At 46.0% G+C, this 25766-nt stretch overlaps 1 protein-coding gene across 2 annotated transcripts in view; it reads left to right on the forward strand.

Annotated features, from left to right (window-relative positions):
• The first annotated feature begins 362 nt into the window (after positions 1–362).
• Positions 363–25766, forward strand: part of NSD1 (nuclear receptor binding SET domain protein 1) — a 60383-nt gene continuing 34979 nt past the window's right edge. Inside the window, exons 1-5 of one of the 2 annotated variants that reach the window (XM_050979804.1) lie at positions 363–492; positions 699–1345; positions 16356–16488; positions 19412–19584; positions 21468–24048. In XM_050979804.1, coding sequence (XP_050835761.1) covers positions 719–1345; positions 16356–16488; positions 19412–19584; positions 21468–24048 — 3514 coding nt within the window. In that variant the 5' untranslated portion in view covers positions 363–492; positions 699–718. Of the gene's footprint in view, positions 493–541; positions 1346–16355; positions 16489–19411; positions 19585–21467; positions 24049–25766 lie in introns of those variants that run through there. The other variant, XM_050979805.1, reaches the window with a different exon arrangement.

The raw sequence follows: 25766 nt of genomic DNA on the forward strand, positions 1-25766 counted from the left end.
CGGCAGGGGAGACACTGCGGGGCCGCCCCGTCCCATCCTGCCCGGTGCCCCCTGCCTGCGCCTGCGATGGATGTGCGGGCGGCGGCCCCGAGGCCGCGGTGCCGGGTGGGGGGATGCGGGGAGCGGGGCAGGCCGGGGCGCGCCGGGGGGGGGCAGCACTGAGCGCCCCCTCCCCACCTCCCCTTCCCGAGATGGGGGTGGGGGGGCCGTCGAGGGGGGGGGTGCTCGTGCGGGGGGGTGGAAGGGGGGGGCCAGGCCCGCGCGGGCGCGCGCGCGCTGATTGGCCGCGGCCGCCGAACCCCAAGAGCGGGGGCGCGCCGGGCGGGCGCGCGCCCTCGCGGGATGGCGGCGGCGGCGTCGGGCGCGCGCATGCGGGGGAGGGAGGAGGAGGGAGGCGGCGGAGCGGCGGCGGGGCCTGGCCGGGCCGGGTCGGCGCGTCTCCCCATCCGCCCGCTCCGGGGGCAGGCGCCGAGCCGCCCGCGGCACCCGCAGGTGAGCGGCGGCCCTGCGGCAGCGCTCAGCAGGGCGCGCGACCCCGGCGCCGGCCTTGCCGAGCCGAGCCGGGGTGGCCGGGCCGCGGCCTGGGGCCTGTAATCCGGCGGTGGCGGAGCGGGGCCGGCGGAGCCCAACGCGGCCCCCGGGTGCGGCTGCCATTTTGCGGTGCAGGCTGGGCTGACCCCATTGTGCTGTGCCCGCAGGTGGATGCCCGCCGCCCGGCATGGAGCAGGCCTGCGAAGTGAGCCGCCGCAGCTGCCTCGTCCCCTTCGGCACCTCGCTGTCGGCCGCCGAGCCCAAAGGCGGCCCCTTCGGCGAGGCCCGCGGCCCCGAGCCGCCCGCCATGCAGCTGGCGGCCGCCAAGCCCGGCTACGGCCAGGACCCGTCGTCCTGCTACATCCCGCTGCGCCGGCTGCAGGACTTGGCTTCCATGATCAACGCCGAGTACCTCGGCGGTGCCGCCGACGGCGCTGAGGCCCTGCCCGACCCTGGCTCGCCGGGCCCCCGCCTGCCCGCGGCGCAGGACCCTGCGGCCGAGGTGCCCCGCGGGGCCCGGGCCTTCCCCCTGCTCCTGCGGGACGGTGGAGAGGAGGCACTGGAGGAGGAGGAGGAGGGCGCCGAGACTCCGGAGGAGGAGGAGGAGGACGACGACGACTACGACGACGACGACTACGAGGAAGAGGAGGAGGACGACGACGACGACGACGAGGAGGCGGCGACAGAGCCCGGCCCGCGGAGCCGCGGCCGCTTGGCTCCGCAGCGGGGCCCCGACAGCCGCCTGCAGCCGGCCGAGTCCGTGCCGGACGGCGGCCCCGGGGAGCAGCCGGAGTCCTCGGCCGCCCTGCAACTCGTAAGCACCGTCGGGGCGCGGGCGGGGGGGCCGTGGCCGCTGCCATTTTGCCGTGCGGCAGGGCCGGGCCGGGCCGGGCCGGCCGCGCTGCCTCCCTCGCCCCGGCACCCCGGAGGATGGGAGCCATCTTACCGAGCGAGGGGAGCCTGCCGGGGCCAGCGCGGGCTGTCACCGCGCTCACCGCGCACCTGCGTCCCGGCGCGGCCGCCCGCGCTCCCCCCGCCGCTTTTTCTCCCGTCAGGAATAAGAGGCATCATCCTTCTGCCCAGCGACTCGCTGCGGAGTTCGGTGGAGTTTTTTCCCCGTTGGAAGGGGTTTTTTTGAGCGCAGTGTAGATGAGGAGGGCAGGAGGGAGCGTTCCCATCTCCTGCCGCTCCGGCTGAACGCTGTCAGAGGCTCTTTGTCTGGCCAGGCCTGAGGTTCCCGAGCTGTGAGACCTTGGCGGTGGCCGGGGAGAGGCCGTGTCATGGCCTGACAGACCTCACGGGCGGCAAACCTTGCCTCTTATTCAGGCGGACTTTTTTGTTTGTATGTTTTAATTCCTCTTAACACTCACAAATTCCTTTCATTATAATATAATTAATAAGAAATAGAACTGATGGAACTGTAGTAGGAGTTCTGAAAGGAGATAGATGCATTTAGTAATTTTTATGTGTAATTTGCTTTTGAATCCAAGAATAAGAGATGTTTCTCAGTGTAACCTTTTATTTGCAGCCATATATGTATATTTCCTTCAGTTTTCGGTTGTTTTGGGTTTTTCTTGTATATTTCTTCAATATGTTTTTCAACCTCAAGGTTCCCTGCTGGAGGATACTCTGGACTTAAAGTATTGATGATTTGCAGGGTTTGAAGATTAGCTCGTTTGATAGAACTAATACCGAAACCATCTCACTCTCTAATTTCAGTAGAGCTGCTGATGCCGGACAGATCGTGCTGGTGCGTGCAGTGCTTGGGAGGCAGGATTGTGTTCCTTTGGGAACACTCAGTGTTCCTGCTGCGTGCTCTGGGAGGTGGGCAGCCCTTGTCACAGAGTGCCTGTGCAAGGGGCGATTTCAGGAGGATGCTGACAGCAGCTTAATTTGTTTGTGGAACAGTTTATACTCTTCAGCGTTCCTTGGGAAGAATCCCTCAGTCTCTGGTGGTGAGAGGCTGCTGTGGGTCTGAGGTTTGTGCATCTCTTCAGCTTTGTTTTGCAGAGGAAAGCGGGGATCTCTCGCAGACATGTGCTCGGTGATGCAGTTGTGGGAGGGTCTCACTTTGTAAACAAGCTTGCAGAGGTACTTTCACAACAGTTGCCTTTGCGACGTGCTCCACAGAACTGCAGCTGGTAGAGTGACAGAACCGTCCTAGTGACGGAGCCTGTTATTTGAATATGCAACGAGGGTTGACTTTTCAGTGAAACTGCCTTACCTGTGTGCTGTAGTTAGCCTTGCTGGGTTGTTCTGGTGACTTGAAAGCGCAGCTGCTTTCCTAAGAAAAATGCAAAGAAGAAAAGCATTTTTTAGGCAGCCTGGGGTCCTGCTTTGCCTAAGTCTTGCATTCTTTCTTCAGCAAGTAAATGTATGTTGTCTGAGTGGTCCTTCACTTTAGCCCCACTGCTTGTGGAATGGGAAAAGACAGGGCCAAGTGCCAAAGTTACCTCTGAGGCAATTTAAGTCTTTTAATGGTTGAACATGACAGAGTAGCTAGAAATATCCAGGTTTGCTCTTCAGGTCATGTATTAATTTAGGTGTTTAATGCCAGTCTCATCTGTGTTTGGTAACTGGAATAATTTTTTTTTTTTTTTGAGAACTTGCTAAAACTTAAAACAAAAACCCATCCCAAAAAAAGCATCACGAATCCCTGGGATTCCTGACAGCTGTTTGTCATAGCTGGGCTACTCTTAACAGGTATCAGCTTTATGCTGCTTGTTGTTGGGGCTCTTCCACCTTACAGCATGACTGTCTCAGAGCTTTTATTGTTGAAACTCATGGCTCTGAGTGTGCCACTGCTGCTCAAACTTCCTGTTTTGCCAAGAGGGAAGTGTGTGTGTGTATCTCCGATGTCTGTGTCTGCCCCTTGTAAGAATTGATTCTTGCCTTGAAAAGGCACAAATGTCAAGAGTGCTTGGAGCAGAAGGGCCAGAATTTGGTGTAGTCTTAAGTGAGATGCAAAGTCCAGCATTTAAGTAATGCCTCTGGGCAGGAGGGGTGGTGGCAGGTATTGTTTTGCATGAGGATTTGTTAATAGCCCTGGCACCTGCTGCTCTCAGACATTTCCCCAAACCGGGGAGGTTGCTCAGGTACCATTCAGTTGTAAAGAGAGATGTGCATATTCCAAACCAAAACTATTTTAAGTGCCACCTTAATCTTCCCTTAAGGGTGTCTGAAGTTTCCAGCAGCTCCTGACAGATTTTATGTTGTGGAGAAGGAAATAATAGCATCAATTCTTGGGTCTTGTTCTCCAGAGATGGTTATACAGTGACTGCTGGAAGCTGCTGCCTTGCTGCCTTGTACATATAGTGGGCCATGGCCATTTAAATTTAGATGGGTGGTTGTTCTTGGGTATCTGTTCTTTTCCATCCTGATGTGGGTTTGTCTGTAGTGCCCTCCTGGCATTTCCAAGTTGCAGAGGCCTTGGGCAGGATTATGTAAGTGAGTCCAGACTCCAGTGCTGGGGAGGGTGGGTGCAGCCAGAAAGTCTGAGTGCCATAGATATTGCTTGAATTTAGATATTGCTTGAATTTAGATGCTGAGGAATAGGAGCAAGGTGGACTTTTTTTCTTGCAGAACTATAGTGGAAAATTTGCTCTTTTCATGTAACTTTTGATGCCTTATTACTTCAGTTTGTTAGCTTGTTGGTTTTTAGTTAGTACACACGAACTATGTTTGAATAATTCGGTTTGCAGAGTTGATTGTTCGAGGAAGCAGAGTTCCTGGATTCAGGTACATCTGGGCCACTCCTGCTGTGTATATATACATTTTGCATTCTCAAGCTGTTTTCTCCATGAGACCCTGATGGTTTCAGACTTCAGGATGTGCAGAGGCTTGCATGAGGCTCAGTGTTGCTTTCATTATCATTTCCTTGTTGTCCATTCCCACGATGCAGGACTGTGATGTTCGGGTAATGACAGTGAGGAAGTGAGGTACAGGGAAATTTAGAGCCAGATGTTTTATCCCTAAGAATTGCTGCTTCCAGAGGCTGGGTGTGAGGAATGAGTGAGGCATGTGAGTAAGGCTCCAGGAAGGTTTTTGCTTTATCAGAATCACACTGTGTGCACTGTGCTAGAAGTACTGAAGGCCAGCAGAGTCCTCTCTGGAATTAATCCATTATGACCTTGAGTTGTGTTCTGATCTGCAACTGTGGGAGGGTACTTTCATTATAAAGTGTTGGTGTTGCCTGTGTGAGAGTTACTGTGGTGCTTGGTCTATTAACTGATGTCTGGTGCCATTTCTCTCTCTGCTAAAAATAAAATGTAGGAACTAAAGCCACGTGATCCTCACTACTCCTGTAAACATTTCTGAAAGAATCTCCTACTACAGACTGTTGATCTGAGGTGTAACTAACTACTGATAACATATCCCTGAGATACAGTAGATACGGCAGTGGTTTGTTTTAGCAGGGACTATAAATATCCTTGGTCAATTGACATCTTCCTGGTGAGGAGATGAATTCTGTTCGGCTCTCAGTGATTCTTTTAAGCATCATCTGCTCTGTGCATCTGGAGAGAATGGGGTCTTTGTGTGCTACTGTCCCCATGCCTGTGATCTGGCACACATCCCCCTTTGCCACTAGGATTTACACTGTTTGGAAGATGGTAAATTATTATTCATTATTTCACAGAAAAGAGCCCATAGGTGGATCTTGCCTTGCTGTGCAGCCTGATGGCACCCACCAGGCCTTGTACTGAGGGGCATTCCTGTTTCAAATAGCTCTAAACTTACCCCTAAAGGACTTCAGCCATGGTGAGTGTCCAGAAGAATGGGAATTTCCACCATGAGGGCCCCGTCCTTGCCTGTGTTATTGCTTGACCATAAATTTTTAAGGTCCTTAATGACTTCATTCTTTCACAGTGTGATGATGCTGCATTGCCACTTGGTCATGGTGGAGGTGTGAGTGGGGGGGTGTTAGGAGATGTCATAGCAGGACCTGCGGTATGTGAGGGTGTGAGAGCAGCTCATTCTGAGGGTTTTGTACAGTCTGTAGCATCCAGAGCTCTCCTGCACAGCAGGTTGAATCCTGGAAGCGTTTTATCATAGCATATATTTGTCTGAGATGGCCCTTCCTCTCCTTGTTTTATTGTATGTTTTCTGATTGCTGATTAGGTGTGAAATATCTGTTTGTGTACGTTGTGGTACAGGAAATGACTTGGTTTCTCTGGAAGATACCTGGTGTGCCCTGCGAAATTTGAATGACTGATGCCTTTGCGGTTCATGTTCTGAAGCTGAACCTGCCTGTTTGCAAATAGCAAAACCAGAGGTATTTTCTTGAAGATTGGACAGTTTTGAAAATTATATTTTACTGGATGTAATGACAGAAACCTCTGTATAATTTCTGCTTTCCAAATTTAGAACTTACTTTTAAAACTTGAGCAGGAGAGAAGTTGTTGAAGCAATGTCCTGGTTAATATACTGTTTGCAGTTGTAGGTCCGGCAATAGTAGCAATTAAATTGGCTTTTGCAGGTGTTTTTTTGGGCTGGATGCTGCTTCTCAGACTCTGCTAAATGACTATATGTGCTGGTGATTTCTTTTGAAAGAGTGTGTCTCCCACAACTTTACTTGAACCTTTTTCCCCTAATGAATCTTAGGTTGTTGAGGGTAGTGATTCAAGTTTTACTGTTACAACTCCTTCTCAAGCCTTGGGAAAATGAAAATCAATGATAGTGGCTCAGTTTGATGCTATAGCAGTTACCTTTGACTTCAGAGCAGCATATTCTGCATGAAGTCATGGATTTGTTCATTGCCTCTTGCAATGTAGCAGCTTCTTGTTATGCCTTATTACTCTTGTTCCCAGAAGTGGGGTTAAACTGTGGGATGTACAACAATTATTAAGTGGGGTTTTTTAAAAATTTCCCTAAGTTAACTGAACAAATCTGTAGCTAACTCAAGAGATTAACTCTAAATATGCTCAACAAGCTATTTGAGCCTCAAGAAAAAACAGTATTCTCTAAGATATAATTGAGATTGTATTAAAAATATATTTGTAGCTCAGAAATTGGTGTTATGGACGATGGTCAATTTTCAGTGCTCTTGCTTGGAATATACTTCTGCTTTTCTTGCCTCTAACTGACAGTTTATGTATAGTATTTTTATTGCTTTTCAGTTATTTGCTCTGGCATTTAGAAAGGCAAAGGGAATAGAAGCATCAGAAAGAAGAAATCAGGCAGGAGGTTGTCCTAGGAGTTAAAAACCTCAACAGTTTAGGTGAAAACCACTTTTAATACCAAAAAAACATGACCTATGTTTTGGTCTGTCTGCACAGAGCCATCTGGTGAAAAATGGTAACACAGGGGAGTTTGTCATGGCTGCAGAGCTGTGGTGCCATGCTGAGGAAAACTGTGAGGTGGAAAGTTTGGAGCCCCACTGCAGTCCTGGCTAGGAGCACAGGCATTGCTTTGGCTGATCTGAGTGGGTGCTCCTGACCTCAGTGCCAAGGACAGGGGAAGGTGCTGCCATGTGTTGGAGCAGGTGCCAGCTGATGAAGTGCTCTGTTCTTGTTACATTAGAAATCTGGTTCCAGTGTGGCTGCTCACAGTAGCTTTGTAGCAGTGATTAAATGTGTGACAGAGATAAAGATGGCCGGAGTGTGCATCCATCTCTTTTGTGTCCAAAAGCATTGATGGAGCCCAGAGGAATTTCAGCAGTGTGTCTTGCCTCTACTGAAGGATGGTAAAGCACTTGTTAAAATTGACGTGCTGACTCTTTGTGGTTATCATTAAGATTTATCTCACACAGTTCTTTGGAAAAATGGCAAAGAGAAGTTGGGAGAAAAGTCACCTTGTGTTTCACTTCTTTCCCTCTCAAGGACAGGCTGGTCCTGGCTGGGTGCCTTCACTGCTGTCTCTGGCACAACCAGAGCAGAGGGGTTGTGCTAAGTTGTCCCGACTCATTGCCTGGACTGGTTGTAGGCTTGGCAGTGATGGAGCTGCACAATCCACAGGTGAATGAATGGCTTTTCCAGCAGCACCCCTGCTGTCTCTGTGGGGCTGAGGTGCTGCTGGGGTTCTGGGTGAAGAGCAAGGCTGCAGGTGGAAGGGACACCACATGAGTGGCATCAGGGAGGGGAGAGTTTTGGGAGCACTGTTGGTGGCTGAATCACAGGAAAAGGGTAGTGTATCTCTAGTCCTGGAGGCTTCCCCTGTGTTTTCCTATCCTCCTCCTCCTCATAGAGTTGGCCACTGGGGTAGGAAGGGTTGGTAAGAAAAGGTTTGAGTGAGTTCTTGGTAGAGAACTTGTTCTGTTGGTCACGTGCGGTAATTGGGACAGCTGTGGATGCTGCTGGAGATAGCACATCCCACTGCTGAGCTCTTCAGGAAAAAACAGCTTTACTGTAAAATAATTATACAATAAAATAACAGAGTAATTTGCTTTAACCTTCAGACACTCATCAGAAGTAATGCACTGGGACTCCTTTTATATATTCAAGCATTGACTTTTGCATGTGAGACACCAGAAGTGTTGGGTTGGGTGGAGCAATTCAAGTGTTGCATCCAAGCCAGAGGATGGAATGCCTTTTGGTGTGGTATTCTTTAGGAAAAAGTGAAGAGCTAATTTCCTGCACAGTAGTATCTCAGCACACTGGAAACTGCCAGTTTCTTTTTCAGCCCCTGAAGTGCCTGCAGTGCTGAGTGTGCAGGGAGGCTCTCATCCTCAGCCCTGCTTGAAGCTTCCATGTTCCACTTGTTTTGGAGGAGTGGGTTCATCACTTCTCCCTCCCATTGTTGATGGAAAGATAGAAACCTGCTGTTGCCTCACAAGAAGGGTGAGGAGCAGAGTGGTTATCACCCTTTTAATAGTTCCTCCCCTTGCCCTGATATTACTTTGTTGTTTGGTTTTCCCCAAGCACCTGTTCAGACTTCCTACTGTTCTGGCTCATGTGGTGACTGCCCGCAGATTTCTAAATAACAGCAGTAAAACAAGTCAGGTTCCCCTTGATTCTGGTTGGCAGTCCTCTCACAGTGTGTTCACAATGTTTAGGAAGCTGGATTCATCACAGAAAGGTTTGGAAACCTCTTGGAAGCATAAGTTTGTAGTACCTGGTGTCTGAAGCATGAACCTTCCTCAGGTCATGGTTTTGAGTGTGGATATAAGAAGAAATAAAGAAATAAATAAGAGAAAATAAGTAATAAATAAATAAGCACAATATAAATTTATTGCCCTGTTAGTGTTCAAAAATTCTGATTTCAATTTTAGTAGGAATTCAAAAAAAGCAGTAAAAGTTTTAAGTGCAAATTCAAACTTAATTTTTTATTAGAAATTTTGTTTCTTTTGGAAAAATGGTGTTGTTAGGTAGTGGGACTTACACGCTGAATGCCACCTCATTTTCAGAAGGTTGTGGTTTTGTGTAAGAGGCATCTTTTTATTTCGACTAGCAAAGTGGGATTATCCCATCCGTTCCCATTGGTAAATAAAAACTTCTGCAGAAAATGAGATTTGTAATCCCCCCCCTTAAATGTTTGTTGCTTTTAAAGAATCCCATGGACTTAAACCCAAACAACATCAACAACCAAACCGAAACAAGCAACAAGCCAGTTAATTTTATTTAAATCAAACCAAACTCACACTTTCTAGCTGTTGAGGTTTTAGTATTCACTCTTTGCACTGTACATGTTGTTCTCTAGTTCTGCTTCGTTCTGGTTACAGCTTAAGCTGTAATGAATAGAACATACATATATAAATTAGAATAGCCAAGTTTCATTTTGCACAGTTTGAATCTGTTTTTCATTTCATGGATTTAGAAACTTCATGTCTGAAAAATGGGTGCTGTGTTTATCCGATATCTTGCTTGTGAGCAATTTGATAATACATAGAGGAGCACAAAAGTAAGGCTGAAAAGGGGACAAATCTGATGACCTGGTTTCAGTTTGTGGGTTTTTTGCTTGTTCTCTGACATAAGGAGATATTTGTGGGTAATTGTTCTTTGTGAGAATTTGCAAAGTTTTGGTAATGCCAGCAGTTCCTTGCTGGCTGAAACAATTGGTGCTGATTAAAAGAGCCAGATTTAAAGAGAATGTGGTTTATCATTTAAATGTGTGCATATAAGCAAGTATGAGAGTCTATCCTCTCCTGAGGCTTCTGGAAGTGGTCTGAAGTCCTCTGTGTGTGAGTGGATTTCTGTCCACTGGGGATCTGGATGAGATCACACCCCTTCTCTCCCACTTCCTCCTCCTGCCTCCCTCAAACCTTGCTGTTAGGTGCATTTCTGGCAGTTGGGGTGCTGCAGTGCCAAAGCTTTCTCTTGCACTGCTTTTCCATCCAAACCCTAAGGAAAACTTATCTCCACTGAGTGAAACAGGGATGCTGTTACCCAGTTATCTTGGAGACTGAAACTTTGTGTTCTCTCATCAATACACTCTTTGTTTAATATCTGTATGTGGATAACTCCTGAACTTGATAGAAATGCTTCAGGATGTAGGAATTACTCAAAATAGTCCAATCTGCTTCCTAAATTTTAACCTTTCAGGGTGGTTCATATGTACATATGGATCCTGAAAAACTTCAGTACCCTGGAAGATGGTAGTAGAAACTAGCCAAAGACAGCAAATACCTGCAAGCATGTTGATAACAGAAGTTTGGTCTATATCATAATTTCTGCTGTATATTTTGCTAGTGAATATTTGATTAGTGAGTATTTAACACTTCTGGATGATAATGATCCCAGATAAGAGGTAGTGTACTTTCTCAGACATGAATGTAGGTCAGACGCCTGTTTGCTTTTTGCTGCGGTGCTGAAGCTGAAGAAGAGTGGAGCAGTTGGGCTAAAGAGTGTGTCCCCAGGTCCCCAGCAGCACAGGCTGCCCATGGGCTTCCAGCAGACTTCTCCTGCTGCTGTTTGATTTGAAGCTTGCCATAAAGAGCCAGTGTGATTATTACTCTGGTTTGTTCAGATATGCCATTGTGTGCCGTGGTTTAGGTGGGGGTTTTGCCCATATGGGCTCCAGTTGGGCCTGCCCCTTTCCCTGTGCAGGGATTGATTGCTGTAAGTTTTGTCAGGGAGTGCAGGGTCAGCATTGCAGCCTCTCTCTGTAAAGGCTTAAAGTTCCTTTGCTTGGTAATGGTACTTTGTATGGAGGAAACTTTGGTGATCTCTGCTTGCTTTGTTTCAAATATTTCTTAAGCTATCAAGCACATACAATTTAATTCTCTCTCAATTTTTGTTTTGTTTTTTTTTTTTCAATCAATTTGGTTTTGATTTCAGAAAATGTTCTTTAAAACATGAATCTTTGCTAATGAGAATTATTATTTCTGGCTTCCATCACAAGCAGTTACTAATTTTGCTTTGTTGTTGTTCTTAGTCTCCTCCTTTTTACCTTTCCATGCAGCATTCCCAAGTAAAGGTTATTTCCCAATTCCTCTCTTTCCTTCTCTCTTTGTCTGTTCATTTCTCAGTGCACAAGCAGTTGGGGCTGAGTGAAGTAATGAACCATGGATCACTCAGACTTCTTTCCATTCTCCCTTCATTAAGAGCAGTACAGAGGTGGGAGTTGACCTTTTGACTATCTGTCAGCAGAGTCACTGTATGGGAATTGCATCCATTGCTGCTTCGTTTCTATGACCAGAGTTAAAGGATCTGGATCCCCTGGGACAGGAAATGTATGGACAGCTCAGTGCTGAGGTTAAAACTGCTCTGCTTTGTCTTAAACTCTGCTAACTCAGTGAGGTTGTACTATGGCTGAAGGGAAGTTCTATCTCCTGAAGACTCTTGGGGTAGCTTTAGCAAGGCCCTTCCAGGCTTTTTCTGGAATTATTTTAATAGGGAAAACTTGCCCCAGTTGCTGCCTCTCCTTTGTGAGGGCAGAGGGTGACTAACCTGTTCTACTGAAATGGCAGGAGCTGGGAGTGGCCTGTCCTAGGCACAGGGCACCTGTGACACCATCTGTGGGGTTGGTTGTGTTAGTGGATAACTTCTTTATAGAATCACAGAATGGTTTGGGTTCGAAGGAGCCTTAAAGACAGTGTAGTTCCAATGCCCTGCCATGGGAGGGACACCTTCTGGTCAATGAGATTGCTCAGAGCTTCATCCAACCTGACCTTGGGCACTTTCAGGGATCCAGGGGCAGCCACAGCATCTCTGGGCTACCTGTACGAGGGCCTCACTACTTTCACGTGGAAGAATTTCTTCCTCACATTTAATCTAAACCTACTCACAGGTTGTGGCCATTCCCCCTTGTCCTGTCACTCTGTGTCACTGTAAATCCCTCTCCAGCAAACTGTCAGGCCCAGCCTATCCAGGCACTTTCTAGTGTCATCTTTCCCTCAAGTTCATTTTGGTAGGGTTTATTTCTGGTAAAAAAGCTGTTTATCTTGACCAGTTCAGCCATATCTGGCATTAGTGGCTCATAAGAATTAGATGGGCTTCTTATCATCTCGTCCTGTTAAGAAAAAATAATGATCACCAAACTTAAAAGCATAAAAGGTGGTAGTGGGGGCAGGCTGTGGTCTGATCCTCAGCAAGCTTCCAGTTCTAAGTAATAAGAAGTAGGTATTCCATCCATATAGATGGAATGCAGGGAGAAGCACGAGAGTTGCTGGCCTGGGAATGAGAAGGTTTGAAGAGAGCAGTGGAAGTTTATGGGTCAGAGTTGTTGCTGTTTCTGCTGCTGGCAGTGATGTTTGGGCCGGCTCATGTGTGGGGTGTGACTTACCTGCAGCTACCAGTGTGGTGAGATCTGCTCAGGAGATAGCCCTATCCCATGCTGCTGCTGCTGCAGGCCCCTGGGCAGGTATCTGCTGTACACTCAGAGGAAAACGTTATTAGTGTCATTGTTTACACTCTAATGGTTAATTACCCTTTGGATGTGGCCACCTCCTTTTATAGTCATCCTTGGCTTTGATTCTGTTCAGTTCGTGCCTGAAACAGGCTTGGCAGAATCTTCCTCCATTATTTTGGGGGGATCAGTGGCTTCTTTCTTGCTTTTCTTCATCGTCCTTACACACAGTCTCTTTTGCTGCCTCAGCTTTTCTGCAAAACATGTTCTGTCCCTGGCTTCATTGAGTAACATTGTTTATCATTAAGTCAGGAATAAAGTGTAATAGGGCTTTCTTGGCCAAGTTATTTCCAGGATGGCTTTCCAAAGCAGGTCTGAATTGGAAGTGTGCAGGGCTACAATGGCTGCAGACAGTGCTTGATCTCTGGACAGATGTCTCTTTGGGTATATGAAATTGCAAATTTGAAATTGCTTGTAACAGCAGACATATCTCTGCCCCTCTGTGCAGTTCAGTCTTGCTGTGGCTCTGCCAAGGTGGTCACATCCCTGGTCACGCTGTTGGGGCACGTGGGGTGTCTGCAGCTGTGTCTCCAGCTGCACTGGAGAGGCTGGTGCTACTTTGATTTTTATTCAGAGAGGTAAAGGTGCACCCTGTGGCTGTCAGCGTTGTCTGTGTTTGTGGACTTCTGCTTTGTGCCACTTGGTCCAGCAAGATGAATGAATTGAACCACAGCTTCCAGTGACAGAGCCAAGACTGGTTACTGATTAAGGGTTATTTTTTCCACTTTTTAATGATGTGGTTATTTTCAAAGGAGGAAGATTAGTGACAGACAGTTGAAGACTAACAGTATGTTTAGCAAAATAAAAACACTTGGAAATTTAAGCTTTCTTTGCTTGGTATGTTTCATTATTTGCTGTATGGTGAGAATTTCAGGAGGGTAAAGATACTTGAAGCTGAGCGCCAATGTTTGGTATTTCACTTACTGAGTTGCAGACTGGTATGTTTGGTTGGCATAGTACAAATTCAAGAGGTGACTTTGCAGGTGGTTTTTGTGTTATCCTGCCGCTGAATCTTGGCTTGTGAACCCTTCCACAGTGATCATTTGGGGTCTTTGGTAGAGAGGATTTGATGAAAAACATCTGCAAGGTACAGTCTTGTTCGGTCCAAAAATAGCAGAGTGATCTGAAATGCTGCACATCATCGAGTTTGGGCTGTAACTTGTCCCATCTGAACAGCAAATGATTACCAAACATCTGATAACAGAGTAGGCAGTGCTGACTCCCTTGAGGAGAACATCAGACAATACAAAACTTTGTTGTTCCTCATCAATGGAGAAGGCCCTGTCCTTTCCCTCCTCACTAACCAAGGCTCTTACCAGGTTTAATTTCTTCAGTGTATCTCCACTGGGTTACAATGTGGATTTTACCCAATCTAGCTCACAAATTTTCTTGTTGTTTAAATACTTGAATATTTCCATGCTCTGAGGGTGAGCAGTGCTGTGATCAGATGTATGGGACTACATCTGAAGTTCATTTTTTAAAAAAACTTTGGCTTTCGTAGCTCACAGAAAAGTCACTGTTACTGCAGGGCTAAATTTTTGGCCATCAGACTTTATCAGCAGTTTAATCTTGGCATAGTAAATGCTAATTTTTATAGGAGTGAAATTTGTTGTATTCTGACATATATGTTTTGGGGCTATAATTTTTCTATCATGCTGCAGAGTTTAAAGGAAGAGACTTAACTGTACCTGGAAAGGACAATGATTGCTGTTTTTGCTTTAGTGCTGTTGGCGATTCAGTGTTACACGTTTTGAAAGTCTCTAGCAGATTTTTTTTTTCCCTATAAAGAAAAAACTGTTCAGGCATCTCTGGCAGGTTGGTGGGATTTAGGGAGACTAGAGAGGAAAATTATGCAAGACAGTGACCTGCTGCAGTGCATCCTGTCACGAGGCTTCCCTCAGGACATGATGGTTCCTGATCTGCCTCTGTGACCCAGGGGTGGGGACTTTGTGGTGGGTGATGGTGAGTCCAACACCTGACTGCTAATGCTGGGGAAATGAGAGAGGAAACTGGGTAGGAATGAGAATAGCTGCTGACTTCTTAGAAAGAGGTTTAGGCATTGTCTGAATAGTTTCTTGAAAGCCACCTTTTCACTCGGCTGGGGTGTTGGAGGTTGACAAAGAGTTGATTTAAATGCAGACTTGCCTAAGGGCAGGGGCTGAGGGTGTCGTTCAGGTGGGTCAATGTGAATGGCTCTGGCAAACCTCCAGTGAGGTTTTACTGCTCTGTCCGGTGCCTGTGCTCAGATTACAGTTGTCAGTAAGATATACATCTATTGTATGTGTATGCACAGCATTGGAGATAATCAACTGGGATATACATGTGCCCCTCAAAGCCCAGGCTGGAAATCTGTAAAAAAATTTTGAGGCCAAAATCACATTTATAAGAGCTCAAATGGGGGAAACCGACTAAAAAAAGAAGGGGTTTGCATCTGAAAGTGCATCTGCATTTTAAAAGCAACAGCTGAGGCAGCACCTCTGGTCCTGAGCTCACAGATACAGCTGGAGACACAGAGGGTGCAGCAAGGCAGTGGCAGAGAGAGGGGCTGCAGCCCCCTGCCCGGTGCTGTTCACATTCCCTGTTCCTGAACTCCTGCTCAGCAATAAGTTATTGTGTGGCTTTTGATGAGTGAATGAGAAGAATTTCAGTAATGTAGTCTGTAACATCATTACGTGCCTTTTTTCATGTGTCAGGGTTTATTCTTTTGTGTTTTCTTTAACCACATGAAGAAGACTCATAAAACTCAATGAGAAACGGAATATACCTTTTATTAGAGAGGTCTGTTGTGTTTTAGTTGCTGGGATGTTGAACTGGGTATGGTAAGAGACGTGCCTGGAGCAGGGTGGTTAGCAGGATGGAGAAGTGAAGCAGAAAGGTGTGTTTGTGCTGTAACAACTTTGATGAGGAGCATTACTGGCAGGAAGAATACCTGGGGTGCTTCTTGGAGCTCTTAAAATGCTGAACCCACCTGTGATGTGTTGGTGGGTGCTGCTAAACAGGCAGGATACCCCACAGATGGGTACAGAGACCTTGTATCCTGTGAAAATCTATTGTATCTCATCTTGGCTCAATTATTCACAACACCAAAGCTCCTGGATCCTCTCCTTGGCAGAGGTCCTGCTGGTAAAGCACATGCAGCCAGAGAAGATTCGTGCTTCGCAAACAGTGCGGGATCTGCTCTCAGCTCCTGGGCAGTGACACAGAAATGGCATTAAACACTTCAGGGTTTGTGTATTGAAAGATTTTGGTGTTTCTGTGGCTGCTGCGCAGCCTGAGAAGAAGCTGAGTGGATTTGGGTGACTGTGTCTACAGAGATGATACTTGTGAGCAGCTTTTGGAGACAGGCAAGTCAGTGTTGTGTCTGTCTGTGTCCTAGAGGGGGGGTGCCTGCTGTTATACTCCCTTTCTGCTCTGTAGTTATGGAGCAAAGCAGCACCAGATCTGCTCATACAAGCTAAACATCAGTATATAATTTTTTTTTGTGATTGTGCCTTTCTTTGGTTTCAAATATTTTCTGGTGAAGCTTTTTCCTGAGCGCATATGAGAAGCAGGAAAGTTACTAACTTGTAGTTACCAACCTTTTTTTTCTTTTTTTTTTTCCCCCCAATTGATAAACACTTGCTGTTCCTATCGCGTTTCAGTCAGGAAAATTTCACTGTCTCTTACTGCTATTTTTTCCATATGTTGCAACCTTTGAAATTAACAAACTGGTGTGGTGAAATAATGGGGTCTAGTAGTGACTCTAGATATTTGCGTTTTCAAATGTGTGAAGTTTGAGTGCAGTCATTTACCAGAGGTCATGTTACATACTAAAAAAATAACAAAAACCTTCTCAAATCCTCTTATTGTTTTGTTCTTGAAGAAGAATGAGGAGAACCATTGTGTTGTTTGAAGGTGTAGGAGCCACTAAGTAAAATCAGGATTTGCTTTTTAATGTAAATGTCTCTGCTGTCCCGTGTAATCTGCACACAGGGGGGGAGGCAAATCTCTTCAAAAGCATCTGGAGTTGTAGTGATTTCTCGTGTTCTGGTTTTTCCCCAAAGATCCAAGCCAAGAAGAATCCTCCAGTGAAGTATGAAGTTGGGGATCTTGTTTGGGCCAAGTTCAACAGACGCCCATGGTGGCCATGCACAATTTGTCATGACCCAGTGCTGGACTGTCACTCAAAAATGAAAGGTACTGTATCTACTCAGACCACAAAGTGGAGGTGTTGTGTATGGCAGGATGCCGCAGTTTTTAATTAATTTTAAAAGTATTTCTGGCCTTTGAAAGGTGTGAGGAAATAGACTCTGCTGTGGAAAACAAGACCTGGATCCATAAAGTAGCTAAATGAGGGAGGTGGCAGGAAGAAGAAGGGACTGGGGGTGATGAAGTGGCACAGATAGCTGTTGGACATTTAGGCTTTTCTTCCCAGACTGTAGGAAGGACAGATAGCTGGGCTAAGCTCAGGGCAGTGCAGAAGAAAGAGCAGCCTCTCAAAAAAGTTATGCAGAGAAAAAGGAGATGGATCAGAGAGGTGGAACAGGTGAGGAGGCAGAGCTGGGAAGATTGGACTGTGTGAGGACACAGAGAGTTGTTCTTGGAGAAGGGGAGGCTGGAAAGGCTGAGGAGGGCAGTGTGGGGTAGTGCAGAGTAGCTGCTAAGTGCCTGAGGGTGTGATGTGCATGGAAGTGAAATTTTTGGATCTTGTTTGGCACAAAAATGTAAGGGGTTGTTGATAGGGAAATTCTGGGAAAACCAAGAGATGGAGCCATGTATGTGACTGTTTAGGGTATAGTGTGAGTGAGGTGAGTGTGAGGAGTAGAGATGGGCAAATATAACAGAGCTGTGTGTGCTTGACCACAGGAGAGAGCCAGGAAGGGAGAAAAAGTCTTAAAATATCAAGACGGAGATTTGGTGAGTGATGGAGAGAACAGAAGGGAAATGAGGAATTGTTTGCTTTTAGTATCACACCAGATGCCATGGGGAGGCTGCCACAAACAGAAAGGTTTATTTGTTCCTGGTTTCCTCTTCTGATTCTTTTTGTTCTCTGGGCAACTAGAAACCCCTTGAACTGGTGTCCTCTGCCACTGGCAGCTTTACACTGGTGAGATTGCCACTCACTGCTGTTTTTGTCTCCAGGTTTTGTGGCCCTTGCCAGCCTAAGCACAGCAAGTGCTGTGCATGAGTGGAGTTCTTTTTGAGTGGCCATCAGCTTAGAGCCACTGCTGTTTCTCTAGACATGAAGTAGCTTTTCCTAGGTGGTACTCACATTATCCCCAAGCCTGGTTGCTGAAGTCTTTTTCCTTCTCCTCCTCCTTCATCCTTTGGGGAGGCATTTATCCTGATTCTAGAGAACGGTGAATGTACTGTTTTAAATAATCTGTTTCCAGCTCTCAAAATCCTGTCAGAGATGTTTCCAGAAAATATGCTGATATATATTGTCTCCCCACATCCCTCCTCATGAAGTTTTGGGCAGGATTTAATGTATATAGCTGTCCAGTATTCCCCTCTTAACCTGTGCATGAGGATTGATAATTAGGGAATTCTGCAGGGAGGAAAAGCTCTGTCAGCAAGTTCCAGGAAGGCCTGATCTCCAGCCACATGATGGACTCTCCCACCATTGTTTTATCTGCGTTCAAACCAGTGGAGCTCAGGGGAAAATGGTATTTTCCAGCTGTGGCTGTATATAATCTACTTGTCCTCCCTTCCCAATACCAAGGTGGCAGAGCAGGTGGATCTGAACTCTGGCACTTTTGGGCAGGAAGAGCTGGGCTCTGTGTGCACTGTAGGAAGCACAGTCCTACTGCCTTGGCTCTCCTGTTGCCAAGGGAACAAGCCCTTCAAAACAAGGCAGGTCGCTTCAACCTTGTCTCTTGTGCTGAAAGCTCTTGTCTTGGGATTTGAGGAATGGTGTTTAGTTAAAGGCAGTTTACCTTTTCTCAGCAAGCTCTTGGCTTGGAAGGTTTTTGGAGCTGGAAGGTCTAGGCTCAGTGGCTTGAGTCCCAGAACTGTGAATGGGGTGGATGCAGCCTGTGATCTTTGCACTTGGTTGGATGTTGTTCTGGTCATTATTTGTCATCCTCTCAGTGGTCTTGGTTAGAATCTCAATTTCAACATCACTTAAGGCCAGGCTGCCACACTGTGCTGGCACTCTGGAAGAGGCAGCACAAACCAAATGGGCTGGAAGTGTAATCTGCCTGTTCAGAGGGTGAAGGTGTTTCTGGAAGAAGGTTAATACATTGCAGCAAACTGCAGGGAGAAGTTTGTATCCCTTGTTTTCAAGTGTTGTTTGCTCTGTTCCAATGCTTGTGACCTGTCCTTTTCCACACAGTGCTGATTCAGTTCTTACTTGTACCTTGTGTGTTCAACTTTCTTGCATAGAAAGTACCTTTAAAGACTCTTTGAATGTGCCCCTATGATTGAATTTCTTCTCTTTCTCCGCACCTCTTGTGCCTGAAGTATGGAGAGACTCATTGCAACTAATGTTGTGTCATGTTGCACCTAATCTTTTCATTGTGTGTGCATGTGTTTGCTTAAATGCTGCTGTTCATGTTTTATGTCGTAAATAAGACTTTGTTTGGTATTAAAACATCAAACAGGGTGGGATATATTGGGATGGAGAAGGCTCAACCTGTGTGAGTAAATCCTGTCCAGAAGGATGTCAGTTCTGGGTGTTCCCAGCACTGTTGTGTTTTCCCAACGGTCAAGTGCTCTGAACTGTTTAATCATTAATCAGGGAGTAGCAGAAAAAAATGTTCTGCCCGGTGTGTTGTGTCTCTCAAGGAAAAAATATTTGATATTTTTACCTTCATTTTTTTGCAAGCAGTCTTTGCTGTAGGAAGATGACCAATCATAGGCGTGTTAATCAACTGTTTGTAAAAAAAAAAAAAAAATTAAAGTAGAGTAGCAATGTAGAATATAAATATAGACAGTAGCAAACAAAGGGGTCTGCCTTAGTTGTGAGTAGAAATCCCCAGAACTAGCATTTGTGTGGGAATGTTGTTAAGCAAAATGTAGTTGAAAATTACTTCTCAAATAGTTACTGTTTTCTGTGTCTCTTTTTGTGTCTCTATTCTGTTACATACAAGGGGTAATTCTGTTAAATTTCTTGAAATAGTTTCCGGTGGGAGACCATACCGAGAGTACTATGTGGATGCCTTAGGAGAGCCTTCAGAGAAAACCTGGGTTCCTGGGAAAGCTGTTGTCCTCTTTGAAGGGAGACATCAGTTTGAAGAGCTGCCTGTTCTCCGGAAGAGAGGAAAGCAAAAGGAAAAAGGATACAAAAACAAGGTGAAAGAGCTGTTTTGTGTAATATGTTTTTATTTCTTTGAATATGCACAGTGCAAAATATTCCTTTATGCCTGAATTTGTACTTTGACAGCTTCTGTGAGACTGACTGCAGCAAGTCAGCCAGGGAAGGGATTCTTTGTGTCCTTACAGCAGCATAGTTTATAAACTGCCAGGAGTTTCCAGACTCTCTTCTGTGCTGGGGTGTGGCCTGCTGCTTCTATTGCCCTGGACAGCTCTGGAAGGCAGAGGAATTTAGGCTCTGTTGGTGTGGGATCTGTTTAGCAGCACAGCCCTCTCCTGCTGTGGATTGCAGCACTGCTAAAAAACTTCTGTGCTTTCTGGCAGCCTCCTTTGGCTGATCTGAATCAGAGGTGGAGTTGCATGCTTCACTAGATCACTGGCTGAGATAAAGCAGTGGGATTTTTAGCACTGCTTCAGTAATTCTCTTTATAGAAACCTGTTAGGACTTACAATTTGACTTGGAAAATGCTTTGTCAGTGAGCCTGTGGGAATGAGTTTTGTGGCTCATCGCACCATCTCCGTTTCCAAACACAACAGCCCTGAGCAGTTGTAGCCAGTTAATGTAATGTGACACAGGGGTCTGGTCTATGTCTTTAGGAAGGTGACTGCAGAAATTAACTCGTTAGAATAGCTGAAGTGAAGAACTACAGAAGCTACTGTGTTGCTGTGAGAGAGCAAATAGTTATACTAGGCAATGGTATCTAGTTTTTCTTTTTCTCCTACTCTAAAGCTTTATAACCTATGTTAATGCAGAAACATCAAGTGAACGTGCTCTTGCAGATGTGAGTCCCTGGGGACAGTGGCCTTATTTGGTTTTTCTTTTTCAAGGGCACATTCAGTATTTTCTTTAAGGACTTCTCTCCTTGTGCTCTCAACAACTAGTGACACACTCCTAAGTAACTTCTCTGGTCCTAGAAGTGCTGCATGGCTGAAATCTCATTCTATATGTAAATGGAGTGCCAGCATGCCTGCAGTAGAGGGAATCAAAGGTTTGTTACTCACATAAATGTCCAGGTTTGCGCCCCTGGAAGCCAAAATTAATGCAAAGCAGAAAATATTTGGCTGGATTGCTATGAGGCTTTGTTGGTTTGGGTTTTTCTTTAGAAGAAAAGTGTCAGCAATATGAATTGTTCCTCCTGCCTTGGAATTGGTTTTGGTTTTAGGAGCAGTTGTGAAGCTTTTGGGTTGCTGTTTTGCAGCCAATAACTATACAGGCAGATAAGAAACAAGTTTCTTTTTGATTTTGAGTATTAGCAGAGGTTCATGTTAAGTATGCAGAGAGCTTTCTGGTTTTTCTACAGATACAGTTAAACTGGGAGACTTCTCAGGAATGAACATTGTGAACTTGATAGAGCACATCTTAGAGGTGTGTGGAGCTCATGTTAGTCCCGAGGTGAGTTGATTGAGAGGGCAGATCGTGCTCTGAATTCAGGGGATGCAGCAAGAATCAACAATGAGGACAGCAAACAGGTCTACTCAGATACTTTGAGAAAAACAATGCTGCATTTGCCTTGTGAGGCTTGCTGGCTGTAGCTTTGCATTTCTGTGCCAGGGATCCATACCATATGTATTGCCCTTTACAGGCTGTTGTGTTCAGGGTGTGTTGGCATGCCAAGACATCTGATTCTTCAGAGACCTTTACTTGGTCTTTTTTACTGTTCTGGGAATGCACAGGGCTCAGCTGGAATGCAGGGTGCTTACCCAGGAGGAGTACTTCCTGTGTCTGCCAGACACAGGAATTGTCTTAAAGATGCAAAATGCAGGAATGTCTCTGTGTTCTGTCCCTTGCACTCCTCCCTTTTATTTCTTTGGGTACCTACTCAAATTTTGTCTCTTTTTTTTTTTTGTCTCCAACTTTTAAGGTTCCTCAGAGATTTAGAGCTAAATGGGAAGTCAGTGTTGGACAGGCAGAAGACATTCTTCTTGGGGGGCCAGAGGATCAGAAGTGCAGCCAGAACTCCAGCGAGCCGGACAGCGAGAAGGACGTGCAGCTGGAATACTACACCAATGGCCCTGGAGCAGAAAGGGACACGCAACTGAACGGCTGCTTAAAATCCTTGGCTTTTGACTCCAGACACGTGGCCAGTGAAAAAGGAAAATTGCACATCAAGCCACAGGTGAAAACAACCTCTGAAAGCAGAAAAAGGACTAGAGTAAAAAAGAGCGGCTCAAGAGGGGAAGCATCGAGGGAAGAAATCAAAGACAAAACACCAGAGAGCTTAGTTAGAAACGTGATTGTTGGGGACCTACCAGAGAAACATGCGTCTCATGAGCTTCGCCGGATTGCCAACAGCCTGACAGCGTCCAGTAGCACCAGGGAAAACCATTTGCTGTCCTCCTTTGGAGAAAGACGTTTTGAAAAGACACCTCTAAAACCAGACTACGAGAGTCGTAAAAGTGACGCTCTGAAAAACACCCTCCAAGGAGATTTGTTTTCCAGCCCATCTTTTGAGAGAGAAAAGAGCTCCCTGGGCATTTTGTGCAGTTCCAAGTTACAAATACACTATTCTGCATCTGATGCTGGTGTTGAGAAAAAACAGGCTGAATCAGATTCATCCTCTTCCCTCTCTGATGGTGGGAACAGTGATGTAGATACCATGGACCAAAGTTCAGAGAGAGCCTCTAGTGCTCTTGAAGTTAGTGATTCTTCAGATAAAGTGGAGAAGGACTTTGCTATGACATCAAGTGGAAACATTAAACTTTCCATGTATCTTTCTCAGAAGAGCAGCAGAAGGGCCAGGAAGAAGTCGCACAGAGATCGCAAAGCTCTGGGAGGTTCAGCAACCAACAGACTTGATGCTGAATTTGTGGATGGGGAGCTTGAAGTAGGTTTGTCTGATGCTGAGATGTCATTGACACCTCTCGAGTGCTCTTCAGATGTGAGAAATTACAATCTTTCCCTAGCAAACAAGCACACTACCCCCCAAAGTGTTTCCAAGGACAGTTCCTGGCCTGCTGTTACAAATCAAGCAATCTTGAAACCGAAAAGCATGAAATTACCCGGAAGCAGAAGTATAAAATGTAAACATAAAGAAAAGGTTGCTGGGTTGGAGCCTTCTCTTGCAGAAGAGGAGGGTGGTGTGAATCACTGTTCTTCAGATACCAAAGGTTTCTCTGGCCTTTCAAGAGATTCTCTTCAGAGAAGTGGAAAAGTTGATGGTCAGAAACTGTTAAACAACATGCATGAGAAACCCAGGGATTCTGCTGAAATCGAAACAGCCGTGGTGAAGCACGTTCTGTCGGAGCTGAAGGAACTGTCCTATCGGTCCATGAATGATGATGCCTGTGACTCTGGCACTCCAAAGGCCACAGTACCTTTGCTTTTCTCCTCTGCTTCTGGTCATGGTCGTTTGCCTATTGAACCAGATTACAAATTCAGCACCTTGTTAATGATGTTGAAGGATATGCATGACAGTAAGACAAAAGAGCAGCAACTAATGACTGGTCAGAATATAGTCCCATTTCGAAATACCAGCACAGGTGATGGTTCTGGAAGCAATTCTGCGAGTGGTCTCAAGTCTCTGTCTATTGTAGGTCCCCCATATAAAATAGAAAAAAATGGAGATTGTGTCCAGGAAACAGTAACTCCAAACTCTGCTATAAGCAACTCCTCATTTTCACGCGGTCCTCCAACCAAGTTGACAGGGATTGGTACTGGTAAAAGGGAGCCTGCGAGTGCTGCTGTTTCTGGGACAAACGGCACAAATTGCATGTCCAAACGCAACTGCTCAAAATCTAAGCAGTCATCAAAGCTTGGAGATAAAACAGTTTCAAACAGAAAGGACTTAAAACCAGGAGGGCCAAGTAAGTTGCTAAGTCGGTTACCCAGAGATTCAGGAGAACATGCATTCCGTGGGCACAGTTCGGTTACCAGTCCTCTAGGGAATGAGGCAGAAGATACTGAGAGGAAAGAGTGTATTGATTTAACAGAGCATTCAACTGATGAAGACTCTGCCTGTTTATCTGATGACAATTTAGGTCGTATTGGAAGGAGACCTGAAGCTGGTAGAAATAAAGAGAGCTGCAATTCTGCTGAAAATGGGGAGAGTCCAGACTTGGATTCAGAGGCAAATAGTGAGAGCTCTCTTGGTGATGAGTCTAATGATACCAATCACGTAGCACCCAAAAAGCGATGGCAGCGTTTTAACCAAAGCAGTGCTAGATCTAATAAGCACATCAGTAGATCTAGGGAACAAGGAAACTTGGAGAGTGCCTTTGGCCTGAATTCTCGTGGCTTTTCACTGAAGGGAAATGAGTGCTTGGGACGTAGGCATTCCCCTCATTCAAAGGTGCTTGAGGGAGACTTGGCAGTTCAGGACTTTGAGAATCGTTTAGACTTAGTTGATAAACGTTTGAATGTATGTGGTAAGCCAAACACCAGTGTGATGGACTCAGAAACAGAGCTTGGCAACTTTGCTCCCCAGTCTGAATTCTCTCCACAAGGTAAGGGAGCTGGACTTGCACCAGAGTATTTGTATACATTTGACACTTTTTCATTTAAAGGATAAGTTACAGAACTTGTGGCTGTCTGACAATGTGAAGATATCTACGTCTGAGCAGAAGAAAGTGTGGGACCTTGGTTTGAGTTCTGTGTAAGCATGGAGGACAAAGGAGACAGAGTAATTATGAGTTTGTACTCAGGTTATTGGTCAGAAAGTTTTGCACACATTAAAAATCTTTAGTTCTTCCATAGTGAAAGGTAAAATAAGAATCCTTCTGACCCTGGGATTTTTTTTTTAACTTGCACCTTCATAATGTGTTCCTTAGAGCCACAAGTTTGGTGTTAGTGGGATAGGTCAGTGCTAGAAAGTTCCAGGAAACTGAGCCTCAATGGCTGCTCTGTTTATCCTTCATAGTGCTGTTTGACATAGTTTGTCTTTGGTTTGTTCTGTAGAATTTCCTCAAGATGATGTTTTGGGAGTTTTTTGGGTTTTAGTGTGGAATTTTATTAGCTGCTCATAGTGACTTGTGTAGCCCCACAGATTTCCTAATTTACAGTTCTGGTGTGGCTGCCTGATGGGTGAAAGAGAGAACAGAAGAGACAGAAGCTGCCAGGCTGAGCAGGAGGTGGGTCTGGAATATGGCAGACAGAAGTAAGGCATACTGGAAGCAGCACTGGAAGGGAAATGATCTAGGAAGGAGGAGGCTTCTGAGGACAAAAGGCAAGAGAGCCCTGCCTCTCCCACAGAGGTGGGGACATTTGGTTAAAGTCATAGGAAGAAATAAATGGGTGAGTGGAAGAATAGTGCCAACAGAACCAACCATATTCACCATGTACCATCCTCTAGCTTCTGCAGGGAATCTGGGGAAACACGCCTTAATAAAACAAAAAAAAAATAGGTTTTTGCATAGGTTTCACCACACTTAATTACTCTAATCTAATTGTGATATCATAAAATAATACAACTCATCATAATTTTGAGCCTGTGTCACTTAGGTGTTCTCACAGTGCAGATTTTGATGTGTGTATTTTGCTTTTTGTGGTTCCTGGAGGCGGCCTGTACTTCTGTTTCAATTATGGCAAAGGCAGCTCCTGGCTTGGTGGTTGTGGGACCTGCCCAAGGCAAGTTGCAGCAGGCACAGAAAACAAGCCTATAGGGTGTAACACCTGGGGTAAAAGCTCTGGTTTTAAGTCATGACCAGCTTAATCATTCACTGGCTCTGGCTGGGTCTGTGTGCTTTTGAGGACTGAAGTCTCTTTAGAGCAGGTGAGAGAATGCACATTCTGGGCTGTGCTGGGGGTTCTTCCTTCACACCGAGATCCAGGCAGGTTCTTACAGCTTCATGGTGGTTTGGCAGTTGAAGCACCCCTACAGTGATGCTGTGTGAGGTGAAGAGGAAGGTGTGCAGAGCAAGCTAGGGAAGAGGAGGTGCTGAGAGGCAGTAAAGTTGGAGTAGTGGCAGAGAAAGGCAGCGGGCTCTGGGCGAGGTGGCCAACAGTGTGAGGAGTGTAAAGGGATGCAGCAGCAGCAGCAGTCAGGGTCTGGGTTTGCTGGCAAAAGTGCCAGATCAACAACTGCCTCATAAACTAATCCCCCTGCCCTAAACAGCACGTGAGCTCTGTGCACACCCACCCCCTTTGTACAGATGTGCTGTGGGGAGGCACCAGTGCCACTGGCAGGGCTGCTGTAACATCCCCAGTGCTGGTGGGACTGAGTAAA

Source organism: Serinus canaria, chromosome 13, assembly GCF_022539315.1.
Source record: "Serinus canaria isolate serCan28SL12 chromosome 13, serCan2020, whole genome shotgun sequence".
NCBI classification, from domain to species: Eukaryota; Metazoa; Chordata; class Aves; order Passeriformes; family Fringillidae; genus Serinus; species Serinus canaria.